The sequence below is a fragment of the Taudactylus pleione genome, unplaced genomic scaffold (assembly GCF_031769625.1).
Source record: "Taudactylus pleione unplaced genomic scaffold, aTauple2 ptg000040l, whole genome shotgun sequence".
Taxonomy (NCBI): Eukaryota; Metazoa; Chordata; class Amphibia; order Anura; family Myobatrachidae; genus Taudactylus; species Taudactylus pleione.
Window position 1 is genome coordinate 30,206,083 of NW_028284442.1, and position 18,818 is coordinate 30,224,900.

Consider the following 18,818-nt stretch of genomic DNA (forward strand, 5'->3'; position numbering starts at 1 on the left):
TATGCTTTCATATTACATGCACTTACAGTACTATGATATTTTGGGATACAAGTAACCTCCGACGACAGATTTACAGAAAGGTCATATTTTGTGTTCATGTCTAGCAGTGTGGTGTGATCTTTACATAAGGTGCCCAGGTACATGCAGATCTAGCTGGGCAGAGAGGTCAACTCTGTGGAGAGATCCAGCAGAGAATCCAAAAGATCTGAAGATATAAATTTCCATCAGAACAGCAACATGTAGGGCAGGGGTGGGGAACCTTTTTTCTGCCAAGGGCCACTTTGATAGATATATATATATAAAACATTATTCGCAGGCCCGGTGTAGGCTATGCCCCCTCCACGTGATGTCACACGAGGGTGGGACCACAGTCGCCAGTGATTACAGCAATGCCCAGAGCTTCCTGAGGATGCTCCGGGGAGCTGTAAGAGCAGCAGTGTGACCGTCTGAAGCATTCTAAGGACGCTCCAGGCTGCACTGCTGCATAGATTCTGACTGCAGGGTGCCATTCTAGACACCCTGCTAGCCAATGAGGCTAGCCGAAAAAAGCTCAGAGGGCCAGGCCAAATGATTCCGAGGCCCCCGGGCAGGAGGTTCCCCATCCCTGATGTAGAGGATGGGGAAATTACCTGGTGACTCATCTGAATGGCAGGAGGAGATCATATGTGGTTAAATAGTAGAAATGTACCAGCTTTAAAGATGTACTCTACCCAAATATAAACTGTAGTTCTTCTCCCTTAATATTCATAACCCTTACCTAATACCCATTGTTAAGAAAGGCCTCTAATGTTTTTTTTTTTTCCAAAAGCATTATGGAATATTGAGAATTTAATTTCATACCACTTGAAAAATAACCTCCTAACTCATGGACCCCTCTACAATATATGAAGCCTATAGTGGTCTTCATCACATCTTCTGGAACAAGTCTTTGGGAAGACTGGGACAAAAGCAGGTTCTTGCATTTGCAGAAATTACAGCTGGAATAAGACCTTACAGGTTAGATAATTCCAAGGCTAAAGTGTTAGAGACCCTCATCCCCATGGCAATACCCAGATGCATTTCCTATTTATGATGTGGAGGAGAGATCGAAATGGCCCACAGTTGAAACAGCTGCATGATTTGCTGATTATAGATATACAGCTGCCAGAGAATGAGGGCATTTAAAAGGGTATACAACCCTTAACACAGAGCTACACCTTACTGCAATTAGGATTACACAGTCACAGCGCTTACCGTTGTATTAAGCCCATTTGGCCCATCAGACGGCATCTGTGCTGAAGAGTCTGGCTTAGCTGCTGGAAAAAAAAATACAACAGTCTCAGAAACAGGCACAAGCGGGGTGATTTCCTGGCACATGTCTCCTTCATAAATAATTACCTACTGTACGAACCCACACTTTGAATGTCATTTCAAGCAATTTCTGAAAACTGGTGCCAGGTTTTAAAGCTCTCTCTCCCACTTAAAGGTCACCGTTCAATGCCCGCATTAGAACAAATTGTTATAGTTACAGCTTGAATTTATGGCAGTGTCAGTGTTATATAATACTAAATAGCATTTAACTATTAGGAGTAAATTTACTAAAGTGAGAGTTTTTAGAAATGAGTTTTAGAAGAGATGTTGCCCATAGCAACCAATCAGATTCTAGCTATCATTTTCTAGAAGGTGCTAGTTAAATGTTTAGAAACTCTCACTTTAGTAAATTTACCCCTTATTGTATGTCAACAAAATCTGACACATATAAAAAAATTGAAATCCTTAAATATCACTTCTGGGAAACTGTGTGATGTAGCAAATGGGCTAAGCAGTAAAATGTGCCAATCCTTCTGCTGTCTGATAAAGACATACTGTATTTAACTGACGAGATCTCTCCATATGAGGTTCCCTTGATTCTGAAATCTTGAAGCTTTTTGGACAAATGCACATTTGCACTCTTGTGTTGTACAAATGCAATATGGAATTTATTTAGTAAAGAGGGACAAGAGGAGGGTTGCTTCTTTAGGGTACTCTCACTGATATCTTGAATGATGTAACTTTTATTGGTATGCATTAAAATTGCAACAGGCAAAAAGGCAGCAAAATATTTAAAAACATAAAGTGCTAGAGATGGTGCACTAATAGTACCTAATAATAAATACTGATCAAAGTCCAATTCAAAGGTGTATGCAGCTCTGAATGTGGATGGAACAAGTGATATTTAGCAAACGGCACGTGTGGCTTGGACCACATACGTATCTTAAAACCTGAGTGATTCCGGATGGTATGCATCTCTGTCACTTCTCTCTTGCGGCTGGGATGGGTGTTACTGGGTTGCAACGTTCCATTCGCCCACAAAGTAAATTAGACATGGGTATGTATGTATACAGAGTTGCTTCCTATTCTGGGAGATCGGCCAGATTAAGTGGGAGATATATCAAAGCTTGGAGAGAGATACAGTGGAGAGAGATAAAGTACCAACCAATCAGCTCCTGTCATTTTTTTCAAACACAGCCTGTAAAATGACAGTTAAGAGCCGATTGGTTGGTACTTTATCTCCCTCAAAACTTTGATAAATCTCTATTAATAAAGAAAATATATTTGTGTGGGAGTAATACATGAAGCAATCCATGGCAGGTGTGTGTACGTACACAATGTTTTCAGTTGGTCATATCACATTGAAGATTCCCCTATAAAGCCTCAGGTGAACATTATCTATTTATGTACCAGTTATTTATATAGCGCACACATATTCCGCAGTGATGCATAAAGAATATTGGCCATTCACCTCAGTCCCACCCCCACTGGTGGTAACAATCTATATTCCCTACCACATGCACACGCACACACTTACACTAGTGTTCATTTTTTGGGGGGAGATAATTAACCTACCAGTATATTTTTGTAGTGTTGGAGGAAACTGGAGTACTCAGAGAAAGCACAGGGAGAATATACAAACTCCTCACAGTTAGGGCGCCATACTGGGAATCGAACCCACGACCTCAGTGCTGTGAGGCAGTTATGCTAAATTATTGTAAAATGTTCTATTTGTTTTCAAGACTATTAATTTAAAAGTGAAGTAAAAAACTGTATGGCTTTGTTCATCATAGCATTAATAAGTATTTATTCAGTGTGCATATGAAATACAGAGCAAACATCCAATAAGCATGAAACCGTTATTTCAGTTGTAATGTGACCATATCCTGCCAGAGACACACACTCTGGGGCTGACTCACAGTTGCGCACAAGTCAGCTGCATTGCATGCATGAAAATAAATGTGGATATTTGTCTTATAGACAGTGGAACGCATTATGCGCCCGCATTGCCCCCATCCAAACGTTTGCTGTTCTGACATCACTATCAGTGCACACTTGCGCCGGCCCTATACCCAGGGCCGGATTAACAATGGGGCGGGTGGAGCTACAGCTCCAGGCCACCCCATGAAAATAGGCCCACGGGACCAACTGCAGTGCAGGTAGTGGTGACAGGAAAAAAAATTTCCTGTCACCACCCCAACATTCCGAAGCCCTGTCCTTCCTATCTAACCTAACGGCCACCAGAATCATTGTTCATTATACCCTCCTGCCGCCCGAAGCCGCGCCTACCTATACCTGGTGCAAGAGATCCATCCAAATCAGACTCTCTAAGGGCCTCATTTATCGACATTGTGTATGATAAATGGTGCTCAAGCCAATCAGCTCCCAACTGTCATTTTTCAAACAGATGATTGGCTGGAGCACCATTATCATTCTTATCACTCGTTGTGAATGATAAAACTCATTGATAAATGAGGCCCTCTGGGAGGTAATAGCACGCAACTACGCCCATAGATCACTTATATCATCTAACGCCCTTTGCTGCTGAGTCACACCCATTCAGCCACATGTGGAGATGCATCTGAGTTGCTTCCGCCTCTGAATTGCCCATAGTTGCTCACAGTTGTGTACACTTGGGCACAGAGCAGGGACTGAACAGTTGGATCTGATAAGGCCTCACGGAACTTCTTAAGCCAGTCGGCCAATGATGCCAGACATACACTCATCAGCAGACTGGATTTTCCATCTTGCCATTTACATTACAATCTATTTGGATAGGATGGTTGCCTGAATCGACATACATGCTATGATCCTGGAATTATTTGGTCAAATGATGTGATGTTATGGTGTAATCAGTATGTAGGAAATCAACATAAATGTGACCATGATTACTCCCAAAAAATGGACGCAATCTAAATTGAAAAATGTGTCCGAATGGATCGGGACTGATGTGAACAACGGAATATCTTCTATAAAGCGCTTTATAATGTGTTGTGACAGAACTCGGTGTTGAAATATTTTTGCTGGAATTACTTTTAGACAGAGCCGGCAGTTTTCTGTTATTGAGGGGTCTATGTACTAAGGGCCTGATTCAGATCCGCTCGCAAGCGGGTCGATGGTCGGGCAGTGCGCACGCGGTGTGTGTGCGCGAGCCCCGGAGCGAGTGAGAACTTCACTCGCTCGGGACTCGCAGCAAAATGGGGCGGCTGTCTATGTTGATCGACAGCTCGCCCCGTTTTGTAGGCGATGTCAGTAGTGAACTTCCTACTCTATTAGAGCAACAAGTTCACTGGGGCTTGCGGTGGACAAGACCCTACCACAAGGGTCTCGTCGCAAGCCCAATGGTCGCAATAATCACGACCATCGCCAGGCCGCCCGCACAAGCTGTGGGTGGTCACCCACAGCTATGCGAGCGGCCTGGAGGCGGATTTTTTAAAATAAAAATCTGCCCTAATTCAGGTCCTAAGTCCTGGAGATAAAGTACCAACTAATCAGCTCCTAACTGTCACTTTACAGGCTGTGTTTCAAAAATGACATTCAGAGGGTGATTGGTACTTTATCTCTCTCCAGGGGCGGGATACAGTAACATGGTGCAGTACTTACCGCCACACACCGCATTTGTACTGACCGTATATACACTAACATATGCGATCCGTGCAGCCCCGTGAACTTCCGGATTTATGACCCGGGAGTCCATACGCTCATGCGCAGTGACGCATGACCCGCAAACTGGGTTTTTATTGCATTTTCCATTTAGCGTATCCTGTCACCTGACTTAACACTCTATCGCCCAGGTGACAAATGGCCAAATTCCACAGTATGTGTTTGGGGCAGTGACATATCCAGGGAGAATCGGGCAGGGCAGGCCTGACAGAGAGAGGTCGCTGCCCAGGGCATCCGCTGCTGCTAAAAATCATGCTGGGTTGCTATAAATGTGCTGCTCTCTGGCATGACTGCCACCTCACAGCCCCTGTGATCACTGATCTCACTGATGTGTCACTTTATATCACAATCATTTACAATTAGAGAGATTATATAATTCTTCTTTCTAATATATCTCTTCTCCCACAATACCCACCACATACCAATCACCACCCACTGATTCCCATAAGTCAACCATGCAGGAAAATAATCACAATGCACTATTCACAAGATAATTTGCATATATGCAAATTATTTAGCCTACAATGCATCACGCCAGCGATTGATGCAAATGTTTGTAGTCCCCCCTGTGCAGCTGTCACACAAGAACCAACAAATAGTGACCAGAAAATACCATGAAAAAATAAATAAAAAATTGTTACATTCCCTAATACTACTGTTGTGTGATTTAAAGTACCCCCAGTGTAGTTTTGGTATATTCAAATTATTCTAATGTGTGAGATTGGATAAGACCCTTATGGGCTATTTTCTCTCTAATGCTGGGTGTACCAGCGATATGTATATGGGCGGTCAGTCAACCACCTATGCACTTGCAGCAGAGGCTGGGGGAATATATTTACTAGATGTGTACTATCTGTAAATCAATATTTACAAAAATGTGGTGACTATGGGGTCAATCCAGCCCCATAGGGCTCAGAGCAAAATTAAATGGGTCCGCAAATGGTGCGAGGTGCTGTTCCGTTGCAGACGTTTTAACGCCGCTGCAACGTCATCAACTTGCACCCTTCGCTTGAAATAGGACTGACCCCTATGAGTGGTGCAATGGAGTGCAAAAATTAAATCAGTTATTAAAACCACAATGCTTATTATTGGTAGGATAATTTGCATATATGTAAATTATTTTACCCACAATGCATTGTTTGTTATTAAAGAAATGTTTGCACTCTTTTCTTGTGTTGTTGATATAAAGAAAATTAATAAACAGTGAGTTACATATAGTAAGTGTTATAAATGAAAAATATTTTAGAAAAAAAAAATAGTCTCCCTATTTCTACAGGCGTGTGATTTAAACTACCACCAATGTTATGTTAAAGTTTTTCCCTGTGAGGGGGTTAGGATATGTTTCTTAAATGCTCTCCGTGATTATGGACTACTCTCTCTTCAAGTTTACTAAGGTTTTCTCCTTTTAGTGGGGAAAGATGAAATAGGGATGGCCAGTGATGGCACAAAAACAATCTTTGGTGGACCATCGATGGTCACCTCTGTCTTGGGCTGCGGGCCAATGGAAAATGGGTGTGGGGCTTACTGGGGCGGGGCTAAACTCTGTCATTGCAACTAAAGAAAAAAAACATTGGCTCCTGCTCATCCATCGGTGGCAAAACCATCGACTGTTTGTAAACATCAAGCTAAAGAATCCTTTATTTAGAGGAAAACCTTGGCCTGTGAGTTTTGTGGCAGTGGGAAGTCAGAATATCTGTCTCCTCAGCCATCCCCAATTTTCTCCCTTGCACATTTAAAAATATGAAACAATTGAAAAAAAAGATGTTTGTATGCGGGTGCATATTCAGTTTGCAGGGTGGCACTGAATACCGTAGCATCGGCCCTATGTGTGTACATATTTCTACTTCAGGGTCCATAGGGTATCCACAGGATACCTTGGGGTATAGGTGATGACGTCAGGCATCGGGCACCATAGAGTTAAGTTTTCAGCCTCCCAGGATGCACTAGGGTCCCCCTCCTATACCCCGCCCCCGAGCCAAGGCATCTCAGTTTCGTTGGTCCCCGGCTCAGAGTCGGATACACCTGTTTAGAGGGGGGCTAAGGATAGCCCCTGAAGTTTTCTACAAGGCAGCTGTGGCTGCACATCTGGAGGTACAGCATGGACAGTCATTCTTGACGTCCATGCTGTCTTCCCTACACCCCCGCCGGTACCAGAACGCCGGTACTGATCCGGGGATGCTGGTAGACATCTGGGGTCACAGCTAGCAGTGACCCCAGATGTTTGGGACCATGGCCGGATTTAAGGGGGACAGCAGGTAAGCAGCGGGGTCCCGCGGTGGGTCCCCGCTGGAACATGGTCCGGAGTCCCCAGGCAGGGGGCTCCCTAGGGACTGGCTGCAGCGTGGAGCCAGGTTACGGACCTGCGCTTCCACTATCCCCCTGGGATAGCGGACCGCAGCTGAGCGGTAGCGCTGCGGCGTCCCAGGGGTTAATTGCATGCCAGGGGAGCGCGCCTTCCCTGTACACAACCGGTGCCTCCCCCGCTGCACACAGCATTCTCTCTGCACCTGCCGATTGGACCTGTGGCAGCGCTCCTCCCCCAGGCCGGCCTCCTCTCTGCTCCTCGGTGGCCATCTTTATGGAAGCATGGTGAACGCTGCTGGAAGCTGCTGATCGGTGGCATCGTGGTCTGGGTCCCCCGGCATACCTCTCCTCCGTTGGAACAGGTCTGTGTATGCAGCGCTGTGTCCTACCAGGCCCTGTGTCTGCGTAGTTGAGGATCAGCGCTGATAGTGCAGGGATTGATTTCTTTGCATTGTATGTGACTGCTGCTAGCGTCTGCTGCCTGTACTTTCACTTTCTACTGTCAGCCTTTTCACTGACCCTGCTCTTCTTCTGCTAAAGCCCTTGCGGTGCGGTGATTGCAGGGCGGTTCTCCCACTATACTAACGAGTATCAGTGAGAGGGGTCACATACTTGCCATCATGTCTGAGAGTGATTTTCCTCTCCAGCTTCTGTGTACTACGTGTAAGGTACCTATAGTGGAGGGGCTATGTCGGCAGTGTTTTTTTTTTTTTTTTTGAAAAGTTATTACATTTTCTACGGGTACATAATATAAAAGGTACGTCTTTAGACATATATATAGATAAGTCCATATGAATTGGCATAAAACCAAAGGTATAGATAATATAAACATTGGACAACTTAACCTCTGTTTAGAAAGGTAGCTAAAACCCGGTCATTTTTATGAGGGTTGGAAAAAGACTACGCAACTAGAAATAGAGAAAGATCCACAATAGGAGGTAAATTGGGGAATGTTAGTAAGGGGAGACTGGCGAGGAAGGGGGCAAAGAAGGGAAGGGTGGCGAAAAGAGCGTCTACCGAGAGGCCAACCAAATTCAAGAGTGCGTCTCATGGTAGGTCAACCAAGGGGACCAAATTTCCGAAAATTTATTAGGGCTTTCATGTATTTGACTAGTAATATATTCCAAACTGTGTACTTGCCAAATGGAATTAATCAGAGCAGTGTGAGAAAGGGGGTCAGTTTATTCCAAGAGGCCGCGATTGCACAGTTAGCTGCATTAGTAATATGTCTTATGAGCGTTTGGGTATATTTGTCACAATTATGGATAGGTCTCGGGAGTAAATAATAAGACATGCAAGAGGGGAGAGAGAAATTTGTGATATCTAGGATGAGTTGATGAACTGTTGTCCAGAATACCTTAATCCTGGGACAAAGCCACCAAATGTGTGCAAAGGTTCCCTCCTCCCCACAGCCCCTCCAACATGCACTGGAAGCCTGTGGAAAAATGGCTCGGATATGCGTAGGAACTAGATACCATCTATATAGTCTCTTATAAGTATTTTCTTTTATTCTGACACATATTGAAGCCCTCGCCGCCAGCTCGCGAATCTTGGACCACTCCCTAGGTTCCAGGGACTTCCCCAAATCCTTCTCCCAAGCTAGTTCATGCGGATCTTTAAGAGGACGATTATGAACTATTAGTAAATTCTAAAGTGTGGAAATAAGGCCTTTAGAAGTAGATCTGAGTAAACAGAGGGACTCCAAAGGAAAGTATGATGGATGAGACTTAAGGCCGACAGTTGAAGAAAAGAGATGGCGTATTTGAAGATACTGGTGAAAGCATCTCCTCGGTAAGTTAAATCCGTCTTGTAACTCAGAAAATTCTGGGAATGGACAAAGGGGGGAAATGTCTCTTAGAAACTTAATGTTATGAGAAATCCAACGAGCAAAGGTCCCATGATCTAAGCCAGGTAAAAAACCCTTGTTGTTCCAGAGAGGGGTCATAGGAAGTTGATTTTGAATTAGGGAGAAGGTTCTTTTGCAATAATCCCATATAGACAGGGAGAAGGGGGGGGATGCAGGAGTAATGCGGCCTGTGTTTATGGTCCATCCAAAAAAGGGAGTATGGAGAAAGAAAATTAAGAAGTTGAGCTTCTAGATCTACCCAATCTCTAGTATGTGCAGCAGCGTGTGCTAGAACAGCCTGGGATAAATGGACCGCTAAGTAATATTTATGGAAGTTAGGCAAACCCAAACCTCCCTCTTTGACATTATAGCAAAGAATACGAAATCTAACTCTGGGTTTGCGGCTCGCCCAGATGAATCTGGAAACCAGCCGCTGAAGAGAAGTTAAAAAGTTGGAAGGAACTCTGACTGGAAGGGTTTGAAAAAGATATAGAAATCTCGGGAGTACGTTCATTTTGATAGCATTTACGCGTCCTATCCAAGAAATAAAATGTGTCCCCCACGAGTTAAGATCACGGCGTATCTTATCAAAGAGGTGGAAAATTTGCAGAAAATAATTTATCATAAGATTTAGTTAGTTGGATCCCTAGGTATTTCAAGGAATGGGAGCACCAGCGAAAATCATAGGAGCTACGCAGTTGAGATATTGTGTCAGGATCCAGAAGTAAAGGTAGAATTTCAGTTTTGTCGCTGTTAATTTTAAAGTTCGATAAACGTCCATAAATTTGGATTTCATCAAAGACAGCAGGAAGAGAAGATAAGGGATGAGTCAATGTAAGCAGAACATCATCTGCATACAAGGCTACAGTGTGATTCGTGTGATCTACTTGGATTCCTGAAATAGCAGGATTACCTCGGAGTTTGGCTGCTATGGGTTCCAAAATTAAAGCAAAGAGGAGTGGTGATAAGGGGCAGCCTTGTCGAGTGCCATTTTGGATATTGAAGGAGTAGGAAGCAAACCCATTGGCTAAGACTAAGGCAGAGGGATTATAATATAAAGAAGCCACTCCATTCAGAAAATTTCCATGAAAGCCGAATGCATGTAAAGTAGACCTCAAGAAACTCCAATCGACCCTGTCAAAGGCATTCTCCGCATCCAAGGCCACCAACAGGGCGGGGAGTGACTTAGTGTTAACAAAATTGATGAGATCAATGATTTTACGTGTATTATCGGAGGCCTGTCGACCCGGTATAAAACCCACTTGATTTAAATGAACCAATGAAGGGATAACTAGGGCCAGGAGGGAGGCAAGAATTTTAGCGAAAATTTTTAAATCCACATTTAGAAGGGAAATCGGCCGGTAACTAGAGCACAAACTAGGTTCTCTGCCTTCTTTGTGTATGACCACTATTTACGCCCTGGTGATGGCTTCATCAAACTTCTGGCCAGACAGAATCGAATTGAAAAGGTTTATTAACAGAGGAGACAAAGGAGAGATAAATTTCTTATAGAAGGTTGCAGGAAAGCCATCTGGGCCGGGGGCAGAGGATTTCATGGACTTCACAGCACTTTCAAGCTCCTCAGCAGTAACTGCTTCGTTAAGAGCGGATAGTTGTGAGGGAGAGAGATGGGGCAAGTTACAGGAGGAAAGATATTTCCGCGTAGCATCCAAAAGGGAGGAAGGTGATAGTTCACGATTCTGAAGTCCGTAAAGTGAGGAGTAAAAATCTTTAAAGCTATTAGCTATGGATTTCGGATCATAGTGATCACCATATGAATCTTTACTATGCAGAATTCTATTTTTAGTTTGTCTGGTTTGAAGTTTTCGTGCAAGAATGGCGTCAGCTTTGTCTCCCCATTCATAAAATCTTTGCTGCAGGTGGAGGTATGGTCAACTAAGAAGAAGTCTATTCTGGAGAAAACTCTATGTGAGTGGGAGTAATGGGAGTACTCGCGAGCTGACGGGTACAAGGTCCTCCATGCGTCGTATAAATTATACAGTTTTAATAAAGAGGTGAATTTAATAGATTCACGTACCTGAATAGGAGAAAACCTGGCAGGGTCAGTACGATCCATGAAGACGGAGGGAATCACATTGAAGTCTCCTCCAATTATAATTTTACCTTTAGCGATCTTAGACAATTTAGAAAAGACCATAGAAAGAAAAGCACCATGAGAGAAACATTAGGAACGTATATATTAGCAATCGTCACCGGACACTACCAATTAAGTCTGTAAGAAAGAGGCAACGACCCAAAGGATCAACATGAGAAGAGTCAACTACGAACGGGGAGGACTGATGTAGGAGGATTGCAACTCCTTTAGATTTATGGTCAGTTGAAGCATAATATGCATGGGGAAATGTTTTGATGGTCAAATTTGGATGATTTTTGAGAAAGTGAGTCTCTTGCAGTAATGCTATGTGTATTTGTCGTCGCTTAAGGTATTGGAGAGTCATGGTTTGTTTTTGGGGGGAGTTGAGACCATTTACATAAAGGGAGATTAGTTTCAGCGACATCGAGAATTTGTTAGGGGAGCTCCTAATCCTGAATAGCATTCACAATAAACGCTCAACGCCAGCGGGGAAATCGGGTAAGAAAGGTGGGGAAGAGGAAGGGTTGTTAGTATGGGATAGGGAAAGGAGATAGTAGGAACTGCGTCTGTTCCACAGAACGCAGCAAAATTACAATAGAAACAGCACATCCTGTGCACTTGGGGCTCGGGGGTGGTAGAGCAAAGGACACAAAACATGAGTAAAATCATGTGACAAACAGAACTAGCGTGAGGAACTTAGAAGATTCAAATAGCAATTATCAAATTGAGATTATAAAAAAATCTCACGTTCTAACACATCAGTGAAAGAAAAAGGAAAAAGAAATAATTAAAAATATAGTTAGAAGAGGCGGTAGGCCTAGGGGCTAAAAGAAAGAAAACAGAGAGAGAGTTGAAACATTTAAAGAGGGACAGGTTTGAGATGAAAGGCATCACAATATAACACTTGAACAACAGTGACATCTTTAGCGATATAAATGGAATACAGATTAACTCTATGAGGTTGAGGCTAGAGATAGCAAGAGAGGACCATGTACATAATAAAAGCTTCATAGGTAACCCCAGAATAGGTGCAGCATGGCCCAATCTCGATCAATCTCCAGGAACAAAGCTCAGCATTAGAAAAACATCTCAAAGAACATAAAACAAAAACATCAAATAGTAGAAGATAAGCCACTTAAAGGTTGTGGGGCTTGTCATAAAGTTTAGAAATCTAATGTATAGTACTCCTCTCAAACGGCTTAAATATCTACTCAAAAAAAAAAAAAAAAAAAGCGTCAGGTTATTGCTTAATAATAACAAATCATAAGATGTAAGATGAGGAAATCCAGACCAAAGAGAAAGGGGAAAGCAAGTCAGAGATAAAGAGAAAATCTGAAACTAATGTAGGAGCCTCAGGCTTTAGACCATTCTGGAGATGGGGAAGACCGTTGTGGAGATCCTCCGCTAGTAGATACAGTAGATGGAGAGGATGAGATGCCCAGAGTGGAAAGCAAAGCAAGTCCCTCTTCTGGCGTCTTGATTTTATGGCAGTGGCCATCATGAGTCACAGAGAGATGAAAGGGAAACCCCCATCTATATTTGATTTTGTGGTTTCGGAGTGCTTTTGTGACATTTATGAGGTCTCTACGCTTCTTCAGGGTGGAGGGAGCAAGATCTTGAAACATCTGAAGATTATGACCGCGGAATGAAATGGTTGGTGAGAAGCGGACTGAAGAAAGAAGCTTGTCCTTGGTTTTGTAATAGTGAAAACGGACTAGTACGTCTCGAGGAGGTTGATCAGGTGGAGGTTTGGCACGTAGAGCTCTGTGGGCACGGTCCAATTGTAAAGAGTCTCTGGAGGAATCTGGTAGGCATTGAAGGAACAATCCCTCTAAATATTCGGGGAGCACATCAGAGTCAATTGATTCAGGAATGTTTCTGAAGCGGATGTTATTGCGCCTGGATCTATTCTCTACATCCTCCATCTGCTCCTTAAGAGTGTCAATTTCAGAACGCATGTCTGACATTTCCTGATTGGTGACGTCTTGGAACTGACAGATCTCATCAACCTTGCGCTCGAGGGAGTCCGTTCTTGTACCCAAAGAATCTATCTCTGTTTTGAGAGAGGAGATCAGAGAGCGGAGTTCAGTTTGTATCGTTGTCTGTATCATTTTGGTGATTTCAGAAGAGAGAGACACCATCGAGCTGTCGTCTACAGGTCCTGAGGTCATTTCAGAGGAGCGCGGAGAGTGAGCTGACGTAGAACTGGATTTGCTTTTATCTTTGAGATGAAAGAAATCAGTCGACTCATTTGTAACAGATTTTTTGTTGCGATTAGACATATTGAGTAATCGGAGTGGATAGAGTCGGATGAGTAGTTGAAGATGGATTGTAGGAAAGATTACTGATGGTGAGCGTGAGGGGGTCAGAGAGTGGTTGAGGATATTCTACATAGGAAAGGTTCCCTTCGCTAATGTCGAGCTATGTGGCAAGTTGCATCTTTCAGGAGAGCAGGAAGGCCATACAAAACTTCATAGGTGAGGTGGAAGTGGAAGTCAGTAAGGCCAAGGAGAATGCCTGCAGTTAGTAAGCGGGGGGGAGGGGGGGGTCGCTCTGGGAGTCCAGGTAGTGATGCAGACAGTGCAGTACTGGAGGCCGTAATCTCTAAGCGTGTAGTGGATCTCGTGGGCACCTATGATCTGGGAGGTTTCCGTGTAGTGTCTGTTGAACTTTGCCATGCGAATGGAGAAGATTAGACCCCTTGAGTGGTGAAAGCCGATAAAATTGCGGCACCCATAATTAATGCAACTGGTGCAAATCCCGTTGCTAATGCAGAGAGCTGGGTAGGTCCCGTGGATAGAGGTAAATCAGGGGGGTCTCAGCCAGTGTCAGGAATGCCCTTCAGTGAGGGGGTCAGTGACCAGTTATAGGGGGGAAATGTAGGGCAAAAGGGATTCGCTAGTTTAGGGGTGTTTAGCGGAGCTCCTGTTTCACACGTCTGCTCCTTCCAGCGTCTAGTATCAAATGCTTTTATGTTTTGCAACACCCAGCTATGACCACATGGGGGAGTACCAGTATTTCAAAAGAACTGCACACATTCAATAAAGATGAGATATAATATCTATTTGTTCCAGTACAGAATATCCTCTGTGGCAGGATATAGATATGGAGAGGATTATTCAGTGGAGGGTATAGAGGCAGCCACAATAGTCCCTACTGTTGAAGAGGAGTGACAGGGGCCAGTGGACCACGGACTGTAGTGGGGGCTGGAGGCAGTGCACTGACATCCAAAATGGCGGATTGGCGCGATATGCGGTACCTTATAGAGCCGCTCCAGGAGTCCAGAGGAGATAGTGGGGAGGTCTCCACCAGGAGGGCCCCCCCGGATGAAGGCAGCGGCGCACCTCAGAAGGCAGCAGAAGCCGGCAGGAGCAGTAGAGTTCAGCGGCGGCAGCTGCCGCCACAACGGAGGTGTGGCTTCCAAAGACCCGCTTCCAGGGCTTCGCTAGCGGTGGTAAGGAAGCCTGTAGTAGGAGGACTCCCGCGAGGAAAGGTGGCGGCAGCGGCACGTCCCGGGGGTCAGTTGTTTTCAGAGGCAACAGCCGCGACAGGAGCGTTGCCGGAGGTCCGCGCTGCCCGAAACTCAAGGCCGCGGCTGTAGAGGGGGACGTAGGCCTCACTCGGATATGGGGCTCAAATTAACTCCGGAGCCCAGAAACTGGAACCAGGATGGCCCAGGTACTCAGTGGTCACTGAGAGTGGTCTGGCCAATGTAATGGGCACAGGCTGCTCTCTATATAGGACAGGCAAGACAGGAGCTGCACAGTGCCACGTCTGTCCAGTTTGCCAGCTAGGCCACGCCCCCTCTGCAGTGTTTTTTATTGCCGCGGCCAATTACTGTCACGGCTCTGGTACAGGAACCGCCCTGGGCTTGTTTCGCTAAAGCGCTTACAACCCTAGTGGGCCAGTTAGCTCCTCAACCTCCATTCCCTCAGATGGGATTGTCCCAGCAGTCAGTGGTGTCGTCACCCATGCAGGGGATCCCGAGACAACTGATGGTACCCCACAGTCTCCCTATTTCCCCTCCTCAGGTCTCTCAGGAGCCTGCGTGGGTTAATTCTCTGACAAGTTCTGTGCAGCATTTGTCAGACGTGTTACAAGGGGAGTCTGTGTTGCGGCCTCACAAGCGGCCGGTGGCGTCTCTGTCCACTCCTTATGAGGATGACGAGGATATACCTGGCCTTATTCGTGCAGTCCGCACAGCTTTAGTTATTGAGGATGATGAAACTCCGGTATCAAAATCCAAATATGCCTTTTTCAAGGATGTTAAGGGTGACGCCACAGTGTTTCCTCTTTCGGGTCAATTGGTGGACCACTTAGAGGAAGTGTGGAAACATCCTGGCAAACGGTATCAGCCTCAAAAACGTTTAGCAGTGGCTTATCCGTTTGCGGACAATTATTTTGCTAAGTGGGAATCCCCGCCACAGGTGGATTCTCATGTGACACGCCTGGTCCGAAGTGCCACGTTGCCCATGCACTTCATGTCCTCCTTAAAGGATGCCACGGACCGTAAGGTGGAAATCTGCCTGAAGTCCGTTTATTCCCTCGCAGGGGGGCAGCCAGGCCGGCTATGGCCATTTGTTGGGTAGCCAGAGCTATGGAGCGCTGGGCTGATAGTTTGGAGGCGTCTTTCGATTCCGACTGTTCGGCTGAACAGACCGAGTTGATAGGCAATCTCCGGGATTCGGCCACTTAATGAAGCGGCTTTAGATATCAGTACCCTGACTTCTCTGGTTTCTTCGGCAGCTGTGGTGGCCCGTCGCACTTTATGGTTGCGATCTTGGAAGGCGGACGCTGATTCCAAAAAGGGTTTGGAAGCTTTGCCTTTTAATGGAGAAGTCCTATTTGGTCCGGATCTGGACAAAATTGTAGCCACGCTGGCAGCAGCCAAATCGGCATGTCTCCCGTCTGCTGCAGTTCCTTCCAGTTCAGGTACGTCGTCCTTTCGGCCTTACAGGGCCCAGGGTAGGCCTAAAGCACAGTCCTTTCCCCGACAGGCTTGCCCCAAGAAATCGGCCAAGCCCCGGAAGCAGGCCTGGAGTACCAGACGTCCGGCCCCTAAGTCCGATGACAAACCTGCGGCCTGACGGTCCGGGCCTCCCTTTGGGGGATCCCAGAGTGGGAGGCCGCCTGCTACGGTTCGCCCAGTGTTGGTCGGTAACCACAACAGACAGTTGGGTTCACGAGGTGGTTTCTCACGGGTATGCCCTCTCCTTTCGGCACAGGCCCCCATCCCGATTCTTCACCACGGGTCTTCCATCACACCGGAACAAAGCCACGGAACTGCGGAAGGTTATGCACACTATGCTCCAGGCTGGAGTTATAGTGCCTGTTCCTTTCTCCCAGAGGGGCCTGGGTTTCTATTCCAATCTGTTTTTGGTGCAGAAACCCAGTGGGTCGTACCGTCCGATTCTCAACCTCAAAGCACTCAACAAGTCCTTGCGGGTGCTGAGTTTTCGGATGGAGACCCTACGGTCCATCATTCTGGCGCTGGAACCTGGGGATTACATGGTGTTGTTGGACATACAGGACACTTACCTGCATGTCCCTATTCTTTCGCGCCATCAACAGTTCCTCAGGTTTGCAATCCGCAACGATCACTTCCAGTTCCGGGAGTTACCTTTTGGCCTGGCGACAGCACCACGTGTGTTCACCAAGGTTATGGCGGTCATGGCGGCTTCCCTGCGGCTGCAGGGAGTCCGCATGTTGCCATACGTAGACGACCTTCTGTTGGTGGCAGGATCTCCGGAGCTCCTTCTACACCATTTGGACCTGACGATTGCAGTACTGCAATGGCACGGCTGGTTGTCTCAGAGGATTCTGCACCTCGGAGCGTTGTTGGACTCCAGTCAGCAGAGGATCTTTGTGACGGGGAAAAGATCTCTGCCTTGCAATTGAGGGTGCGCAGCTGTCTGCAGAGTCGCCGTGTGTCTCTTCACTCGGCAATGAGGTTACTGGGCTCCATGGTGTCCGTATTCGACATGGTGGAATATGCCCAGTTTCACTCCAGACCTCTGCAGCAACTGTCCAAATGGAATGGACTGCCTCAGAGTCTCAAGTCCCAGTCGATGGTGCTCACTCCGGAGGTTCGCCTGTCCCTTGCCTGGTGGTTGCAGACGACCCATCTCAACAAGGGTCGTCCGTTTTGGGTGGCGAACTGGGTCCTATTGACGATGGACGCCAGTCTTCGGGGCTGGGGAGCGGTCTCGGGTCCACACTTGTTCCAGGGCAGATGGACTCAGGCGGAAAAGGAGCTTCCGATAAACATCTTGGAACTCCGTGACGTTTTCAATGCTCTCCAGCAGGCCCATCGGGTTCTCCAGGATCATCCCGTGCAGGTCCAGTTGGACAACGCCACCACCGTGGCCTACATAAATCGGCAAGGAGGAACCCGAAGTCGGGCGGCACTCGTAGAGGTGTCCCGCATCCTGATCTGGGCGGAGTGCAATCTCCCGGCCATATCAGCGGTATTCATCCCGGGAGTCCTCAACTGGGAGGCAGACTTTCTCAGTCGCCAGGACATTCATCCGGGGGAATGGTCTCTGCACCATGACGTCTTTCAACTTCTGGTGGACAGGTGGGGTCTTCCAGAGATCGACCTCATGGCGTCACGGCACAACAACAAGTTGCCGGTGTACGGGTCTTCTCTGGTGGATGCTCTGTCCGTCCAGTGGACGTTCCGGTTTGCTTATCTCTTTCCTCCGTTTTCCCTTCTTCCACGGGTAATCTGGAAATTCAAAGAGGAAGGAGGGACGCTCCTCTTGCTAGCTCCCGCGTGGCCCAGACGGCACTGGTTCTCAGACCTTCAGGGTTTGTCCGTGGACATCCCTCTGCGGTTGCCGCTACGACCGGGCCTACTGTCACAGGGTCCTTGTCTTCACCCGGACCTGACTCGGCTGTCTTTGACGGCGTGGCTGTTGAGAGGGCCATGTTAAGGTCCAGGGGGTTTCCCAGCTCTGTAGTACGTACTATGCTGAGAGCTCGGAAACCGTCTTCTGCAAGAACATACCATCGTGTGTGGCATACGTTCTTCCAATGGTGTCGACCGAGAGGCTATGCACCTCGGGAGTTCCGTCTGTCTAGAGTGCTAGCCTTCCTACAGACAGGACTAGACCATGGGCTTCGCCTTGCTTCTTTGAAGGTGCAGGTATCTGCCCTGTCTGTCTGGTTCCATCGTAGGATTGCAACAATCCCTGATGTGTGCACCTTTATGCAAGGTGTTCTTCGAATTCAGCCACCATTTGTTCCACCGGTGGCGCCTTGGGATTTAGCTGTGGTCCTGAGGGCTCTCCAGGGACCGCCGTTTGAACCACTGGGCTCAGTGGATCTTAAATGGCTGACAGCAAAAACAATTTTCCTTCTGGCCATCGCTTCGGCCAGACGTGTTTCTGATTTAGGGGCTCTCTCTTGTAGACCCCCTTTCTTGATTTTTCATGGTAACAGGGTGGTGCTGCGCACTCGTCCTGATTTTCTTCCCAAAGTTGTTTCCCGTTTTCATATCAACGAGGAAATCGTTGTGCTGGCTTTTAACTCACCTAACCTATCAGTGGGTGAAGCCACTTTGGACGTTGTGCGGGCCTTAAGGATTTATGTTGACCGCACTTCTTCGTTTAGGAAGTC

At 46.5% G+C, this 18,818-nt stretch overlaps 1 protein-coding gene across 3 annotated transcripts in view; it reads right to left on the reverse strand.

The window, feature by feature from the left end:
- Nucleotides 1–18,818, reverse strand: part of MLXIPL (MLX interacting protein like) — a 162,707-nt gene that overhangs the window by 26,498 nt on the left and 117,391 nt on the right. For 2 of the 3 annotated variants that reach the window (XM_088454025.1, XM_088454032.1), the window contains exon 10: nucleotides 1,234–1,295. In XM_088454025.1, the coding sequence (XP_088310151.1) occupies nucleotides 1,234–1,295 (62 nt within the window). The remainder of the gene's footprint in view (nucleotides 1–1,233; nucleotides 1,296–18,818) is intronic. The other variant, XM_088454029.1, reaches the window with a different exon arrangement.